A 14,105-nucleotide genomic window follows, 5' to 3' on the forward strand; every position below is an offset into this window, starting at 1 on the left:
GCGGCGTATAGTGGAGTAGGCATCCGCCCCGGGGGCGGACGAATTGGCTGGGGCGGAAGGGCCATCGCCGGCTTTGCGGCGAGGACAAGCCGCATGAGAGAGAAAAGCGGCGGCCGCCGCGCCTATCTATAGTGCGGCGATGCCGGCGCGGCGGTCGCCGGTTTATATATATATATTTTTTTAATTTCGAATTTATAAAGGTTTTTTTATAAATATTCCTCCCATTTTCATCTTCTCTCCACACACATCTTCACTCTCTATCCATTTTCTATCTCTAAAAACATTTCGATTATGGACCCTCGAAAACTTGATGCAAATAAACGAATTTTTGTTCTACGTTTTCTTGTGGAATCAAGCATGGGATTCTTTGATTCAAGAGGTGCAGAGGGAGGCCGACGAGGAGGCGGCAGCGGCGGCGGCGGCGATCCCTCGTGAGATTCGTCATCGTCGGACAATCCCACGGGACCATGTCGGAGCGGCTTATGGCCGACTACTTTAGCGCTGACCCTCGTTACCCGGCTGAGATTTTTCGTCGGCGTTTCAGAATGTCGCGACCGCTCTTTACCCATATAGCGACGACATTGGCGGACCGGTTCGAGTGCTTCACGCTCCGAAGTGATTGCACTGGCCGGATCGGGCTGTCTACTTTGCAGAAATGCACCTCTGCAATTAGGCAGCTTGCCTATGCCGGACCGGCTGATATGTTCGACGAATACCTACAGATGGGTGAGACGACTAGTCTAACTGTGCTCCGACAGTTTTGTAAGGGCATGCGGGAAGTCTTTGGTCCGGAGTTCCTACGAAAGTCAACCCCTGATGAGTGCCAGAGACTGCTCGATATGCACGGTGCGGTGCACAATTTCCCAGGCATGATGGGCAACATTGATTGCATGCATTGGGAGTGGAAAAACTGGCCGGTGGCGTGGAAAGGCCAGTTCACTACCGGTTTCAAGCAGAAACATCCGTCGATGATCCTCGAAGCCGTTGCTGACTACCGTTTGCGGATCTGGCATGCGTATTTCGGTGTTGCAGGTTCGAACAACGACATCAACGTTCTGCAGTCGTCGCCTATCTTCAATGATGAGTGCCGGGGAGAGGGTCCGCAGATCAGTTTTGTAGCAAATGGCACGCAGTATCGCAGGGGATACTATTTGGCAGATGGAATATACCCTCGTTGGCCCGTATTCGTCAAGACACTTCGCCAACCGGCTGGAGCGAAGAGACAATATTTTGCGCGAAAACAAGAGGCCGCTAGGAAAGATGTTGAGCGAGCTTTTGGTGTGCTCCAAGTGCGATGGGCCATTCTACGCTGCCCGGCACGAGTGTGGCACGAAGATGATGTCGCGGATATTATGGTAGCATGTATCATATTGCACAATATGATAATAGAAGATGAAGGATTTGCGGCAGAACGTTGGGCGCCGGAAGATGGTGCAAGTACAAGTCACGGCGTTGCCTCCGCGCCGATACAGATGGGTGTACCACGTAGTAATGAATATCTGATCCAACGTTTCGCTGATATACGCAGGAGCACAGCACATGACCAACTCCAGGTCGATTTGATTGAAGAGATCTGGGCACGTAGGGGAGGCGGCGTAGCGTGAAGAACATTGTGTGATTTTCCGTAGATCAAATTTTCGTTGTAATTTTCTCCTCACTTTAATCCGACGAAAATTTAGTTTTCTATTTTAATTTTATTGAACTAGCCGTTTTTGTCTAATTATTTATAGTCCGATAATTTTAATTGTATTGAATTAAAAAATACAACAACTAAAATAAAGTGAAAGTTGTCCACCAAAAAGTGTCCATTATTGCTGCGGACACTTTTTTTTGTGGTTGTGGACAAATAAAATGAGGCTATGGACAAAAAAAAAAGTTGTCCACCAAAAAGTGTCCACCTATAGTGGATGCTCTTAGTTGGTGACTAAATTATTGAACGTGAATTGACAATGGGAAAGGGTAACTCTGACATAGATTTAAAAAATTCTCAATTCATTTTTATTTTAATATAAGATGGATATATTGAAAATACAATTAAAACGATAAAAAGTAAAATATGTACTTAATTTGCAAAATATCCACATTCACTTGTTGTAAGAATTATACTGCATTTTTGTATGTAAATATTTTAGTTTGAAAGAGAGCCAAAATGTACTGCAGTCGCATTTACAAGATTTCCAGTGTCAAACTTTACTCTCAACCTGAACCCACTCCAACTTCAAATTCTGTCCCCGTAAAAGATGATCAGCAAAAGTATACATATAATCACAAATTACAGAACGACTGAGAATTCGCATCTACATTAAATGGGAATTTCAACTAGTAGTAACCCTCAAAAAGGATTTAAAAAAAAAAGAGAGAGACTGGTAGCAGCACATGCCTATCAGCATAACCTGAATCAACTCATAAATCCTCAAACTCAAAGCTTTATGCGCCTATTCCTACCAATTCATCTCTCATCTCAGTAGAAATCAAACCTCTGAAAGAACGCCACCTACGAAGAAAACAATTCGCAAACAAATCTATCAGAATTCACATGCCGAATTTCAAAAGAAATTTCTTGTGGTTGCATTCCAACATCTCACTCAAGCTACACTCTATGCCCTTTCGTGTCAGTAGCTTATGCCTAGACTCTAACTTCCCCTTCAAACCATGCCTAAAGAACTCTGGATATTCAGCCACTTCGTTGATTTGCCTTCCCATTACCTGTTCCAAGAACTTGATTCTTGGTCCCAAGGAGTTACTTGCGCTCTTGATCAGAACCGGAGGATACCCGCCTACCACTGCCGCTATCTGGCTTGGACTGAACCCGCGTGATTCAAGGTACATAACATTAGGCCTTAGAGTTTTGTCAACATCCCGGCATAGAATTTCCGGGAAGTTTATTGCTGCTCTATGGAGCTGAGACTCTGTTAGACCTAGTGATCTTAGATACTCACAAGTTGGCATTAGCCGTTTCTCAACACTATAACCCATGATAAACGGGTGTTTGACCAGAACCTTACCGATCATCCCATCTTTAGACAAACCAAGGCCAGCAAGGAAATCCACCATCTGAGAAAGTTTGGATTCAATGCTGTAACTTATGATCCTAGGGTTTAACAGGATCATTTTGCCAAGTTGCTTTTCAGGAGCACCAAGACCTTCAAAAAATGCAAGAAGGGGGCAGAGCTTCTCTTCCAAACTGTGCCCGAGTATATGTGGGAATTTTGTTATGGCAGAAGCAACTTCCTTTGGTTTTGTCCCCAATGTTGCAAGGCACTGGATCATCGGCACAAGTTTGTCATGCAAGTCGAGAGTAAGAATCTTGGGACACTTCCCAATAACCACGGGAAGTTTCCTCTCTGGTATGCCTATGCTTTTCAAGTAGTCCCAAGTCTCTGAGGCCCTCTCCCTGTCGACATCACTTAGCTGCTTGCACTTCTTGGACATATCATGAATACTTTTATCATCAAAACCTCTGTCTTTGAAGAACCACATCATGCCACTACTCTGGAAACCTGTGTCCATCTTCCTGTTGGATTATTAAAAGCTTCAGAGATAACATTCTGAAATCAACTACTACTATGAAACAGCTCTCAAACAAAAATTCAGATACAAAGCAAAAGCATTAAACCAAGGCAAGCACGCTCTTCTTCATATGTGATCTACCACACACCATAGCAAAATTCTGTGACTACAGCATATCTATGGCTTATTGAAGAGCAAAACAGAACAATGTCAACAAATAGATCTCTCCATTATACCTTACACATAATAAAAATACTATATCAGGTCAATGATATGTAGAGTGTAGACTGATTCTACGAACAGGTCAATTTACGGGTTTCTACTTACTCACAGCTCAGCCAGTTCTAAGTTACTACACTTGTTTCATGATTTCATCATGCATTCTACCAAATTTTAAGAAGCAAGAATCCTACATCTATGACATTAAGGAAGATAAGAAAGAAGGAAACAAACCACAACAAATAATCGTGCAATAAAATTCAATCAAAGCCAAAATTTCATAAAGTTGTAGGCAAAATTTGCAGCAGACTTTGGTTCCTTGTAATTTGTAAACACGCCAATAAACAGTAAACACCTTATGCTCTATTCATGGAGCAAACTCTGGTTCATTCATCAAAATACAAAACTACACCAAAATATATACTTTTCTAAGTTTGGAGCAATACTGCATCAAATTCAAGCGATTTTCAGCCTCGCCGTCAATAATTTCCAGAAGATTTTTCATACATTTCGAACTCGATTAGGCAAAAGTTTCCAATATAGCAGGATGTTATACCAACGAATCTCGAGTACTTACTCTAATTTACGAATAAAATGAAGTCAATGAAATTCAGAATCGATACCATTTCACGAAATCGACGAGAAACACCGGTAGTTTCAGCAAACAATAAAATAAAAATAGAGCTGAATTTCAAGAGGAAATCGAACAAAACCGGTACCAAACTCGAAAAGCATGAGGAGGAGATAAGCGACAGATCAGAAAAGGACTAACCTCCGCGGAGGAAGCAGCGATGCAAGGCGGCGAAAATGGTGATTGTGGATAGCCGCGATAGAGGTGAGAGTGAGACTAAGGCATTTTATCCGCTGCAATTCTTTTTTATTGTACCCTTAAAATTATTGTCAATTGAATAATTGATAGTAGTAATAATTTACTATCTCTTTCTGTTAAAAATATAAATTATTTTCATTTTTTTACTTTTAATTCTACTTTAATTATATTTTTCTTTTCTATTTTTATTTTATTTATTTTTCTCTTTTTTTAAATTTTATTAATTTATTTCTTATTTTATTAATTATAATTATATATTAAAATCGGTAGGTTTCTATTAGTTTATTATGGTAGTACTATTAGTACTTCTACAAAAATTATTCACACATAACTACGGGACATGATTACTTGCTAAATCATCATTTAATTGTTAACTACAGCTAATTTATGACCCTATGATTTTAGAAATCTTGTGGTCTATAATTTGCCACGTGTAATTTCATTTTTTTTAATTAATATTCAAAAGATAATAACAACTATCAAATTTATGGTTTAGAAATACAATGTCAATATAGCATATGAAATATATTAACACGAAACCATAAAAATGTCAACACAGTTTCATATTGACATTTTACAAGCATTATATTGACATATTATGCAAGTTGTATTGATATAAACCCGTGTCTTCAAAAATATGAAAACTCAAAAAAAAAAAAAAAAAAATTTGACTTCGAAACATATGCATGTAGGACCTCGTTGGAATCCTTATAAAATTATCTTTAATTTGATATATGTTGTGTGAAAAATTAATTTAAATTGAGATAATTATATACATTTAAAGTTTTGAGATATTTTTTACTCCCTCCGTCCCACTTTAGAAGTCCATTCGGCACGAGTTTTAAGAAATGTAAAAGAAAGTTGGTGAAAAAAATAGGGAAATGTGGGTCCTACTTTTTTATACACCCTTCGTCTCATATTACTCGCACTTTTCATTTTAGGCCGTAAATTTGGGATTGATTTTTTAGTGTAATTAAATTAGAATTTTAAGTGTATTGAGACATCACTTAATAAGAGAGCTCTTAACTTAAACTAACATATTAATTAAATGCATTAATTCTAACCTAAACTAGAAATAGTGTAAATAGTTTGTGACGAGTCGAAATGGAACAATGCAAGTAATATGGGGCGGAGGGAGTATTAGTGTTACAATAAAATGTGAGTGGAAAAATGTTAGTGGAATGTGGGGTCTAATACCATTTATGGAATATTCCAACCGAGACTCCTAAAGTGAGACACCTAAAAATGGTAAACCGATATTCCTAAAGTGGGATGGAAGGAGTAAAAGTTAGTTATAACTATTTTGTTGTAAATTAACATAATTGACATTTTTCGTTCACTTGGCACTCGAAGTTGAATGATCTTAATCTTTAATTTTAAGATCTAATATATCATTTAGTTGTAGTTAGCGATTTAATTATTAGTTATGATTATAACAAACCCCTAACTACACAATTGTACAATTTCTGAAGTTTCTAAGTATTTTTTTCAAAGAAGTAAGAAATATTCACACATAAGTATAACCACTCAATTCTTAGGCATTGGGCCAGATCCGACCCGAATCCGGAACGGAACAAAAGGGTATTATCTATTCATTATCCAATATCGCAATATCCATTTTCAAATTTTGCGGTGAAACTCGACCTTATGCAAAAGTTCAAACTCAACTGCAAGTACTTATCCAATCCCTTCAATTCTCCTTCTTATTCTGAAATAAATCAGAATAAATGAATATTACTGTTAATAAGCAGTCACTCAATTTCCGTTTTCCCTGTGCATGCAGCGCTTGATTACAAGATTATTCATTTAATTTTTGCTGACATTTAAGGAAATTAGTTATACCTTTCGCGTTGGGTTTTCCTTCAAAAAAAGTTCAGATAAACACTGATGTCAATCTTCGGTTGTCTGCATGCCTGCAAATTTGCGTCATCCTTTTTTTATAGAATTTTTCTTTATTTTCATGCATTCAGAAATTTCTATTGAATCATTTCTTAATTGTGGTTTTTTTGTTACATCTTAAAGTAATTTTGCTAGCTGTTAAATGCTATGTGTAACTTTTGCTGGAAGAATATATGTATGAAAAAAACAATCAGAAATTTGATGATTACAATTTATTCATCAGTTTACTCTTCATTTCCCTCTTTGATGTATTATTTTTTCTATTTTCAGTTACAGCTTTCATATCCATCATAAACAGTCACGTGTTTTTTTATAAACAGTTGTTGCAGTAATCCTTGCATAAGTATCCATATGAAGTTGAAATGCATCGTTTATTCAATACAATTGAGAATGACCCCTAATTGCTATCTCTCTGTATTGCTAAGTTTGATGTAGGAAATGATAATAAGGAGTATCTTTAGGAGATATGAGAGGTGGAATCCCGTGCATCCAACATCCGGAGCCTTTTGGGGCGTGGGGGTGGGCATTGGTTGCGGCATAGGATGGGGTCCCGGCTTTGGACACGAGGTGGTTGGTTATGTTGGAGCCGGCTGTGGTGCTGGCTTTAGCGTTGGGATCACTTTTCTTGGCTTCGGAATTGGCCTTCCGGCTAACTACATCTTACAGCTCCCTTCTAGCGGTATATCTCTACAAACTCACAGTGTATTTTATCCTGCTAATCAACACATCTCTAGTTAAGGAAGCATGCTTAAACACGGCTAAGACAGAGTTGTGGTCCTTATTTATGTGATTGTGATATTTGGTTTGTATCTTCCCTTTATCCCGTGGTGCAAAGTTATAGAGTAATGTGCAATTATAAGTTTTCTGTTGTAGAGTATGCTTAAAGACAGATGAGATACAAGGATGATCCTTTTTTATGTGACTGGAATATCTGGTTTGCACCTAACTTTTTAGGCTAATCATGTGGTGTGATTCTAAGTTTCCTGTTTTAGCTGTTAAGGTTACAACGAGAGGAGCGTGGGATGTTGCTCGGGCACTTGGGAAGAGGGGTCTTGAAACTGATGGCTGGGCTGGGATTAGTTCTAACATCTCTGAAGTACTACAGAATCCGTATCAGTATGCGCCTTTTTCCTCCTTCAAGGCTGGAAATTGGAAGGAGAATATTGTAGATTTTGATGGCATAAAAAGTTCAGTGGCTTCAAATGCTAAGCAGATCGCAGATTGCTTTCAAAGAGTCGGGGGGCGCTTCAGTCCTTCGGGTGGAACTGGTACGTACATTAACACAATGCTTGCTTGTTAAATACAGTATTTTTCTTCTTGAACAATGAAAGTACTTTGAAATGATCACACACAGTTGTCTGTCTTAAGTTGTTTTCAAACTAGATGTTCAGCTACTATAAGTTTGGCTTGCTTTGACAGTTAAACTTGTTTGCTAGGAGAAAATTTGTTTAATTTCAGGTTAAGCTTATCTGATCACTACTTGATTTATAAATTCACAAATACCATTAGAAGTTATATTTTGCAGCATCCTGGGAAATTTGCAAGTGTATTTGTTATGCTATGGTGCTATGCTATGCAACTAAATCATTATCCATATATTTTCTTGTAAAGGATAGATGTCGACTTTCTTCCAGGTTCGAAGAGTTTATAGCATCAACTACCGTCAAAACGACTTCCCCTTGAGACTGGTTCGTGCCCGTGTCTGTGTCCATACTGTTTTTGTAGCGGTGAATATGTGTATCCACGAGAGAAAAGTTCTCCAAATTATTAAGTTTTTAGTGTGATATGAGATGTATAATGATGTTCTTGAGGGATTTGATGTTTATGAAAATATAAACATACAGCCCAAAGGAGAATAATTGTAACGGATGCCCGAAATGTGATGCGGTGCAAGGGGTGGTGCTGCCGGGGTAAGCCTGACCAGGAGTCATGGCTTGGCTGGCATCCCTGTTGCGGTATGTGGTGCGGATCAAACGGTCATGTGCACAAGCTCGGGCGCCCCACATTTTATTTATTGTTACTTCTCACCGATTTTGTTTTTGTAATTTTATTGTAATTTTTTTTTTATATTGTGAAAACATGCACTGGTGTGTGATTTTCAATTTTTTTTTTTTTTTTAACGTTTCTAGCTATTAGATTGAGGTTTTTATTTATTTTTAATAATTTTTCCATAAGTGGTGAATGGCCAGCAGTCAAACTGTCAAACTTCAAACCTAAAACTAAAACTCAATAATCCAATATTTCAAAAATAATCACTAAATTATGAAAATTTTGTTAGAGAACAGAATTGAAGTAGTATTAAATTTGTAACATTGTTTTTGGACTTTTGGTAAGAGAATAAATACAACCCCATAGTTTATTGGCGATCGGTTGTTATGACTAATAATCATGAGACTATCCATCTATGATTAAGTTGTGGGATTATTTTAGTTGGAGGGGGGAGGCTATGACTAATTATCATGAGACTATTCGTCTAGGATTAAGTAGGGCTGAGGAAAAATACCGAGAAAATGATATATCGCTCGTATCGTATTGAAAAATATCGAAAAATTATCGAATTTTTGGTATATCGTAATTTTCGAGACGATACGGTATCGTATCGTAAGTTTCCGATACGATAACGATATGAATTTCCTTATATCGCGATATATCGTTTTATATCATATATATCGAAACATATTGAAATTCAATACATATTGAAATTTAAAAATTATAAATATATATAAATCCATTTAATTCATTCATATATTTAGAAAATATATATATGAAACCCTAATAAGAAAACTATTTATTTTATTATGTTGAAGTTTTATTAATTTTTGTGTTATTCTTCAGTTTTGAAATTATATTTTTCGATATTAAGGTATTCGATACGATAACGATATTGATATTATCCATATCGAAAGTTCGATATATCGCAATTCAATATATCGAAACTTTCGATACGATAACGATATTAAATTCTTTCATATCGATATTTTCGATACGAAACACGATACAACGTTTTCGATACGATATATCGTATCGACCCACCCCTAGGATTAAGTTGTGGGGATTAATCTTATAAACCAAATATGATAATTAATAGTACATATTTAATTATGAGATTTAGTCCTGAACACAATGTTATTGTATTCTGACATACAAAATATTATAGATTCAATATAAATGTGACAATAAATGACCCTATTATTAGCAAAAATAAATTTGCACAAAAGCCATTTCAAATTTGAATTTCAGCATATAATTCACACCTAGTTTACGGTAAAGGCATTTTTTGAAGGGTAGTGATAAATTAACAAAAATTGTATGTACAAAGTTGGACATTTTAGGTATTTTACGTACAAAATAAAATTATAATTATTAACTAATTTGCTGTATTACATAATTACCCTCCTATAATAATTTAGGATAGCGTTATCCTTCATCAACGTTTATATATTTAGTAATTGATTTACTACATACTCAATGGCATAGTTTGTTATCAATAATGTTGAATCGATCTATTCAATTAGGTAGATAATATTAGTTGCATAATTTCTTCTTCCATTAACAACAAAAAGGATATTTCTTCATTCCATTTAAACTCTCCCATACAAACTGAATTATATCTTTTAAATTAACTTCGGCATTTCATTATTTTATCATTAAATCAATTTTACAATTCTGAGTTATAAAAATGACTACCTACATATATATATATATATATATATAAAAGTACTTTTTAAATATTATCATCTAATAAAATAATAAATAATAATAATCAATCACATTCAATTATTTCATTATTAAATCATCTTTAAATATCTAAGTTATAACGACTACAAGTATATGCAACTGAAATCTTATTGTTATCATCTAACTAAATAATCATAGTCGTTCACGTCCATATACTTCTTAATAAATAATCTTTAAAATTCAAAAATATAAAATTAACTATTGTAATAATTCTTAGTGTATCATCCAAAGAAACAATTATAGTCATTCACGTCCGATTATTTTATTAATATATAATTCTTAAAATCTTAAGTTATAAATGACTACATGCATATTTAATTATTTTCTTAGTGTTTTCATCCAATTAAATACAAAATAATAATAGTCATTCGCATCCAATTATTTCATTATTAAATCATCTTAAAAATCATAAGTAATATAAGCAACATCATGTGTATATAATTAATTTCTTAGTGTTATCATCGAACTAAATAATCATAGTCATTCCATCCACATATTTTATTAATAAACAATCTTTAAAATTCCAAACTATAAAAACAACTACACGTGTATATAATAATTTCTTAGTATTGTCATCCAAAAAAATATTATAGTCATTCACATCGAATTATTTTATTATTAAATAATTCTTAAAATTAAAAATTATAAAAATGACTACACGCATATATGATTAATTTCTTAGTGTTATCCTCCAATGGAATAAAAAATAGTAATGTCCATTCGCATCCAATTATTTTATTATTAACTCATCTTTACAATTCTAAGTTACCAAAACGATTATATACGCATATAATTAATTTCTTAGTGTTATCATTCAACGAATTACAAAATAATTATAGCCGTTTGCATCCAATTATTTTATTATTAAACTATCTTTAAATTCTAAGTTATAAAAATGATCACTACATATGTATATAATTAAAATCTTAGAGTTATCATAGTCGTTCGAATCTAATTATTTTATTTAATTCTTAAAATTCTAAAGTATAAAATGAGTATATACATGCATACTTGATTTCGTAATACTAACATTACACAAAATAAATATTGGCATTTGCAAACATTTGTAGTCTTTATTATATTATTCCTATAAATTAGAATTAACATTATTATAGTAATGTAATAGCACAAGTCATGTTGGAGACTTGGAGTCTGGGATACCCATTTTCTCTTTTTAACTTATACTACTACAGTACTATTTTTTCCGTTTAAATTTACATACGAAATTAATTTAAATTAAAAGTAACAATGTTTTCATTTGTTTGCTTTTTGTTATATTCTTATCATTTTGTAAATTTTAATGTTAACAAGTAGGAAATTATTTATTTTATGTTTCGTTCTTTTCATAAATTTATAATAAAAAAAATAATTTTTTTTTTGGTTTTTTCATAAATTTCTGTAAAAGATTAATTTATAATTATTGAATAATAATATTTACATTTAATTTTAAAGTTGTTTGAGTACAATCTAAGAATAAGAAACAATTAGAATTTTGAAGCTAATATGATTCCACGCTAAATAAAAACACCAAATACATAGGAATAAAATGGTGGAGAAAACCTAATGCATTACTGTTTTCATATTTTTTGTTGCTAGTGATCTTCCATATTTTCAAATTTTCCATATATAGTCTATGTAATTGAAGAGTGATTTAACTTTACAAATATAACAAAAGGGTAATTATGTGAAGAAATAATAGTTAATAAGAAAACCGGTTTAAATAAAAACCGGTTTAAAAAGAAGGGGCATTTTGTATGTACAATTTTTGTTAATTTATCTTTACTCTTTTTTGAAAGGGCAGTGATAAATTAACAAAAATTGTATATACAAAATTGGATATTTTAGATATTTTACATCTATAATTACATTAATGATGATTAATTAGTTTATATATCACATATTTACCCTTTCGTAACTATTTAGGGAAAAATTAAGTTTGTTAACTAAATAACTACAGATTTAAGAAAGTATTAAGTAGTTCTATCTTAAAGCTACATAATTATAGATAGATCAAAACTAAAAAGATGGATTCATCACATTTTTCATCATACATTTAATAAAATCTGGGGTGAGTAATTAGACTCAACTTTTAAATGCTACAGTATTATACAATAAAATTTAATTGAATAAATTGACATATAAAATTTTAGTCACTAAAAGAACGTCACATAATGTATTTAAATATTTAGGATTATCATTCAACTAATTATAATTTATTATTTCAATTTTCAGTATTCTAACTAATTAAAGATTATTATTTTGATTTATTTATAATAAAAATAAACTAAAACAATAATAGTTATTCAAAAAACTAACTATTTCTTTGTTAAATGGAATAGTAGCGAAATTATAAATTATAAATATAACTTCTTGTAAATATACTTAATTAATTAGTATTGTCATCCAACTAATTAAATATCATCACGTCGATTTCACTATACGTTTTGACTCAAAAATTATGAAATGAATATAACAATAAAAAATAAATTAAAACAAACAATCATTCGATCAAACTATTTTAATAGTATTAAATAATTTTTAAAATTATAAATTATGAACAACCACATATATGTACACTTAATTTTATAATACTAACATTAAACTAACTGATAATCATTAATTCAATATCTTGATGCAAAATCATGAAATAAAAATAAATTTGATATATAATTAATAAAAATAAATTAAAACAATAGTAGGAGCATTAATTATTATTCACATCCAACTATTTTATTATTCAACAATTTTAAATGAGAATTATAAAAATGACCATATATATACTATATATATACTTAATTTCTTAGTACTCTCGTCCAACTAATTGATGATCATTAGTTGGTTTTTTTTTAATCTACATCTTGACTCAAAAATTACAAAACAAACATAATACAGTGTATAATTGTAAAAAATAGATTAAAATGATAATGATCATTCGCATTCAATTATATTATTGTATAACTGAATGATTAGTTAAGAAATAATGATTAATATTTTATTAATATTAAAATACTTATCGCTAAAAGTAATTAAAATTTAAAAAATTATGTATATGCTTTTGGATATTTAATAACAAACGAACAAGGGAAAATATGAAAGAAAAATAGCGCAAAAATAAAAAGAAAACACAAAATATATTAAATCATTATGACTATAAGTATGTTCACATGTAGTTGACATTTCAGTTATTTAAAAAATTATTTTATTATTTGAATTTATTATTTTCATATATTGAATTATTTCATTGTAACAATATTGATGATTTACATCGCATGACAATTTAAATGAAATATTAACAAAAAAACCCAAAAAAGTTATGAAAAAATAATATGAATGACAAAAAAACACTAGATACTAAACTATAAAATGAACAAATATAAATCTATACATATATAAAAGGCGAGTTTTGGCCTTAATTTGAATATTTACAAAGTTTGGGTATGAACTTTAATATTTATAAATTTAAGGTACTAAGATTTGAAATATTTATGAATACAATGCGGTGTAGAATGAGAATGGACGCCTACTAGGAAAAATAAAAATAAAGGCAAATATTAATGAGAATTTATTTGACGTAAATTATGTAATCATTGATTCCATGTCGTTAAATTTAAAACAGTTTTTCACTAATGAAATGAGCGTTAATTTCACAGCCATTTTATTCCACTAATTAAATGAGAGTGTTAGTAGGCAGCCATTTTTTACTAATTGGTCGACCATTTTATGTATTTTTATTAATTTAGACTAATTAAATTTGATATTCAATTTTGGAAAGATTCCAAAGCCAATTAACGTTTTATTTGAAACGCTCTTGGCTAATTAATGAAAACCGTTGCACCATTTAACATCATTACTAATAGAGAATTAATGTATACAATTTAAATCTGCAGATATAACCTCTATAAATACCAAT

General features: G+C 32.1%; 2 protein-coding genes across 10 annotated transcripts; one reads left to right on the forward strand and one right to left on the reverse strand.

Annotated features, from left to right (window-relative positions):
* Window positions 1-2,214: 2,214 nt before the first annotated feature.
* LOC125212950 (transcription termination factor MTERF6, chloroplastic/mitochondrial-like) lies at window positions 2,215-4,601 on the reverse strand. Of its 2 annotated transcripts, XM_089066969.1 has the most exons (3): window positions 4,502-4,601; window positions 2,707-3,514; window positions 2,215-2,494 (listed from the first exon to the last, which is right to left on the reverse strand). In XM_089066969.1, exons 2-3 carry the CDS (start codon window positions 3,508-3,510, stop codon window positions 2,462-2,464), a joined length of 837 nt encoding a protein of 278 aa, XP_088923095.1. In that variant the 5' UTR covers window positions 3,511-3,514; window positions 4,502-4,601; the 3' UTR covers window positions 2,215-2,461. The 2 variants fall into 2 exon arrangements, with proteins under 2 accessions (XP_088923095.1, XP_047969219.1); XM_048113262.2 differs by having other exon boundaries at window positions 2,215-3,514.
* A 1,532-nt stretch (window positions 4,602-6,133) lies between these two features.
* Window positions 6,134-8,577, forward strand: LOC125209067 (cadmium-induced protein AS8-like). 8 transcript variants are annotated; one of them, XM_048108661.2, is made up of 4 exons: window positions 6,134-6,231; window positions 6,883-7,136; window positions 7,450-7,725; window positions 8,074-8,577. In XM_048108661.2, exons 2-4 carry the CDS (start codon window positions 6,896-6,898, stop codon window positions 8,106-8,108), a joined length of 552 nt encoding a protein of 183 aa, XP_047964618.1. In that variant the 5' UTR covers window positions 6,134-6,231; window positions 6,883-6,895; the 3' UTR covers window positions 8,109-8,577. The 8 variants fall into 8 exon arrangements, 7 of the variants coding, with proteins under 7 accessions (XP_047964618.1, XP_088923096.1, XP_047964620.1 ...); XR_016136389.1 differs by lacking the exon at window positions 6,134-6,231 and having other exon boundaries at window positions 6,245-7,136; window positions 8,069-8,145; window positions 8,302-8,577; XM_048108663.2 differs by lacking the exon at window positions 6,134-6,231 and having other exon boundaries at window positions 6,245-7,136; window positions 8,074-8,145; window positions 8,302-8,577.
* Window positions 8,578-14,105: the final 5,528 nt, after the last annotated feature.

The sequence above is a fragment of the Salvia hispanica genome, chromosome 3 (assembly GCF_029641045.1).
Source record: "Salvia hispanica isolate PSC_SH4W2 chromosome 3, Shi_PSC_v1, whole genome shotgun sequence".
In the NCBI taxonomy this organism is placed as follows: Eukaryota; Viridiplantae; Streptophyta; class Magnoliopsida; order Lamiales; family Lamiaceae; genus Salvia; species Salvia hispanica.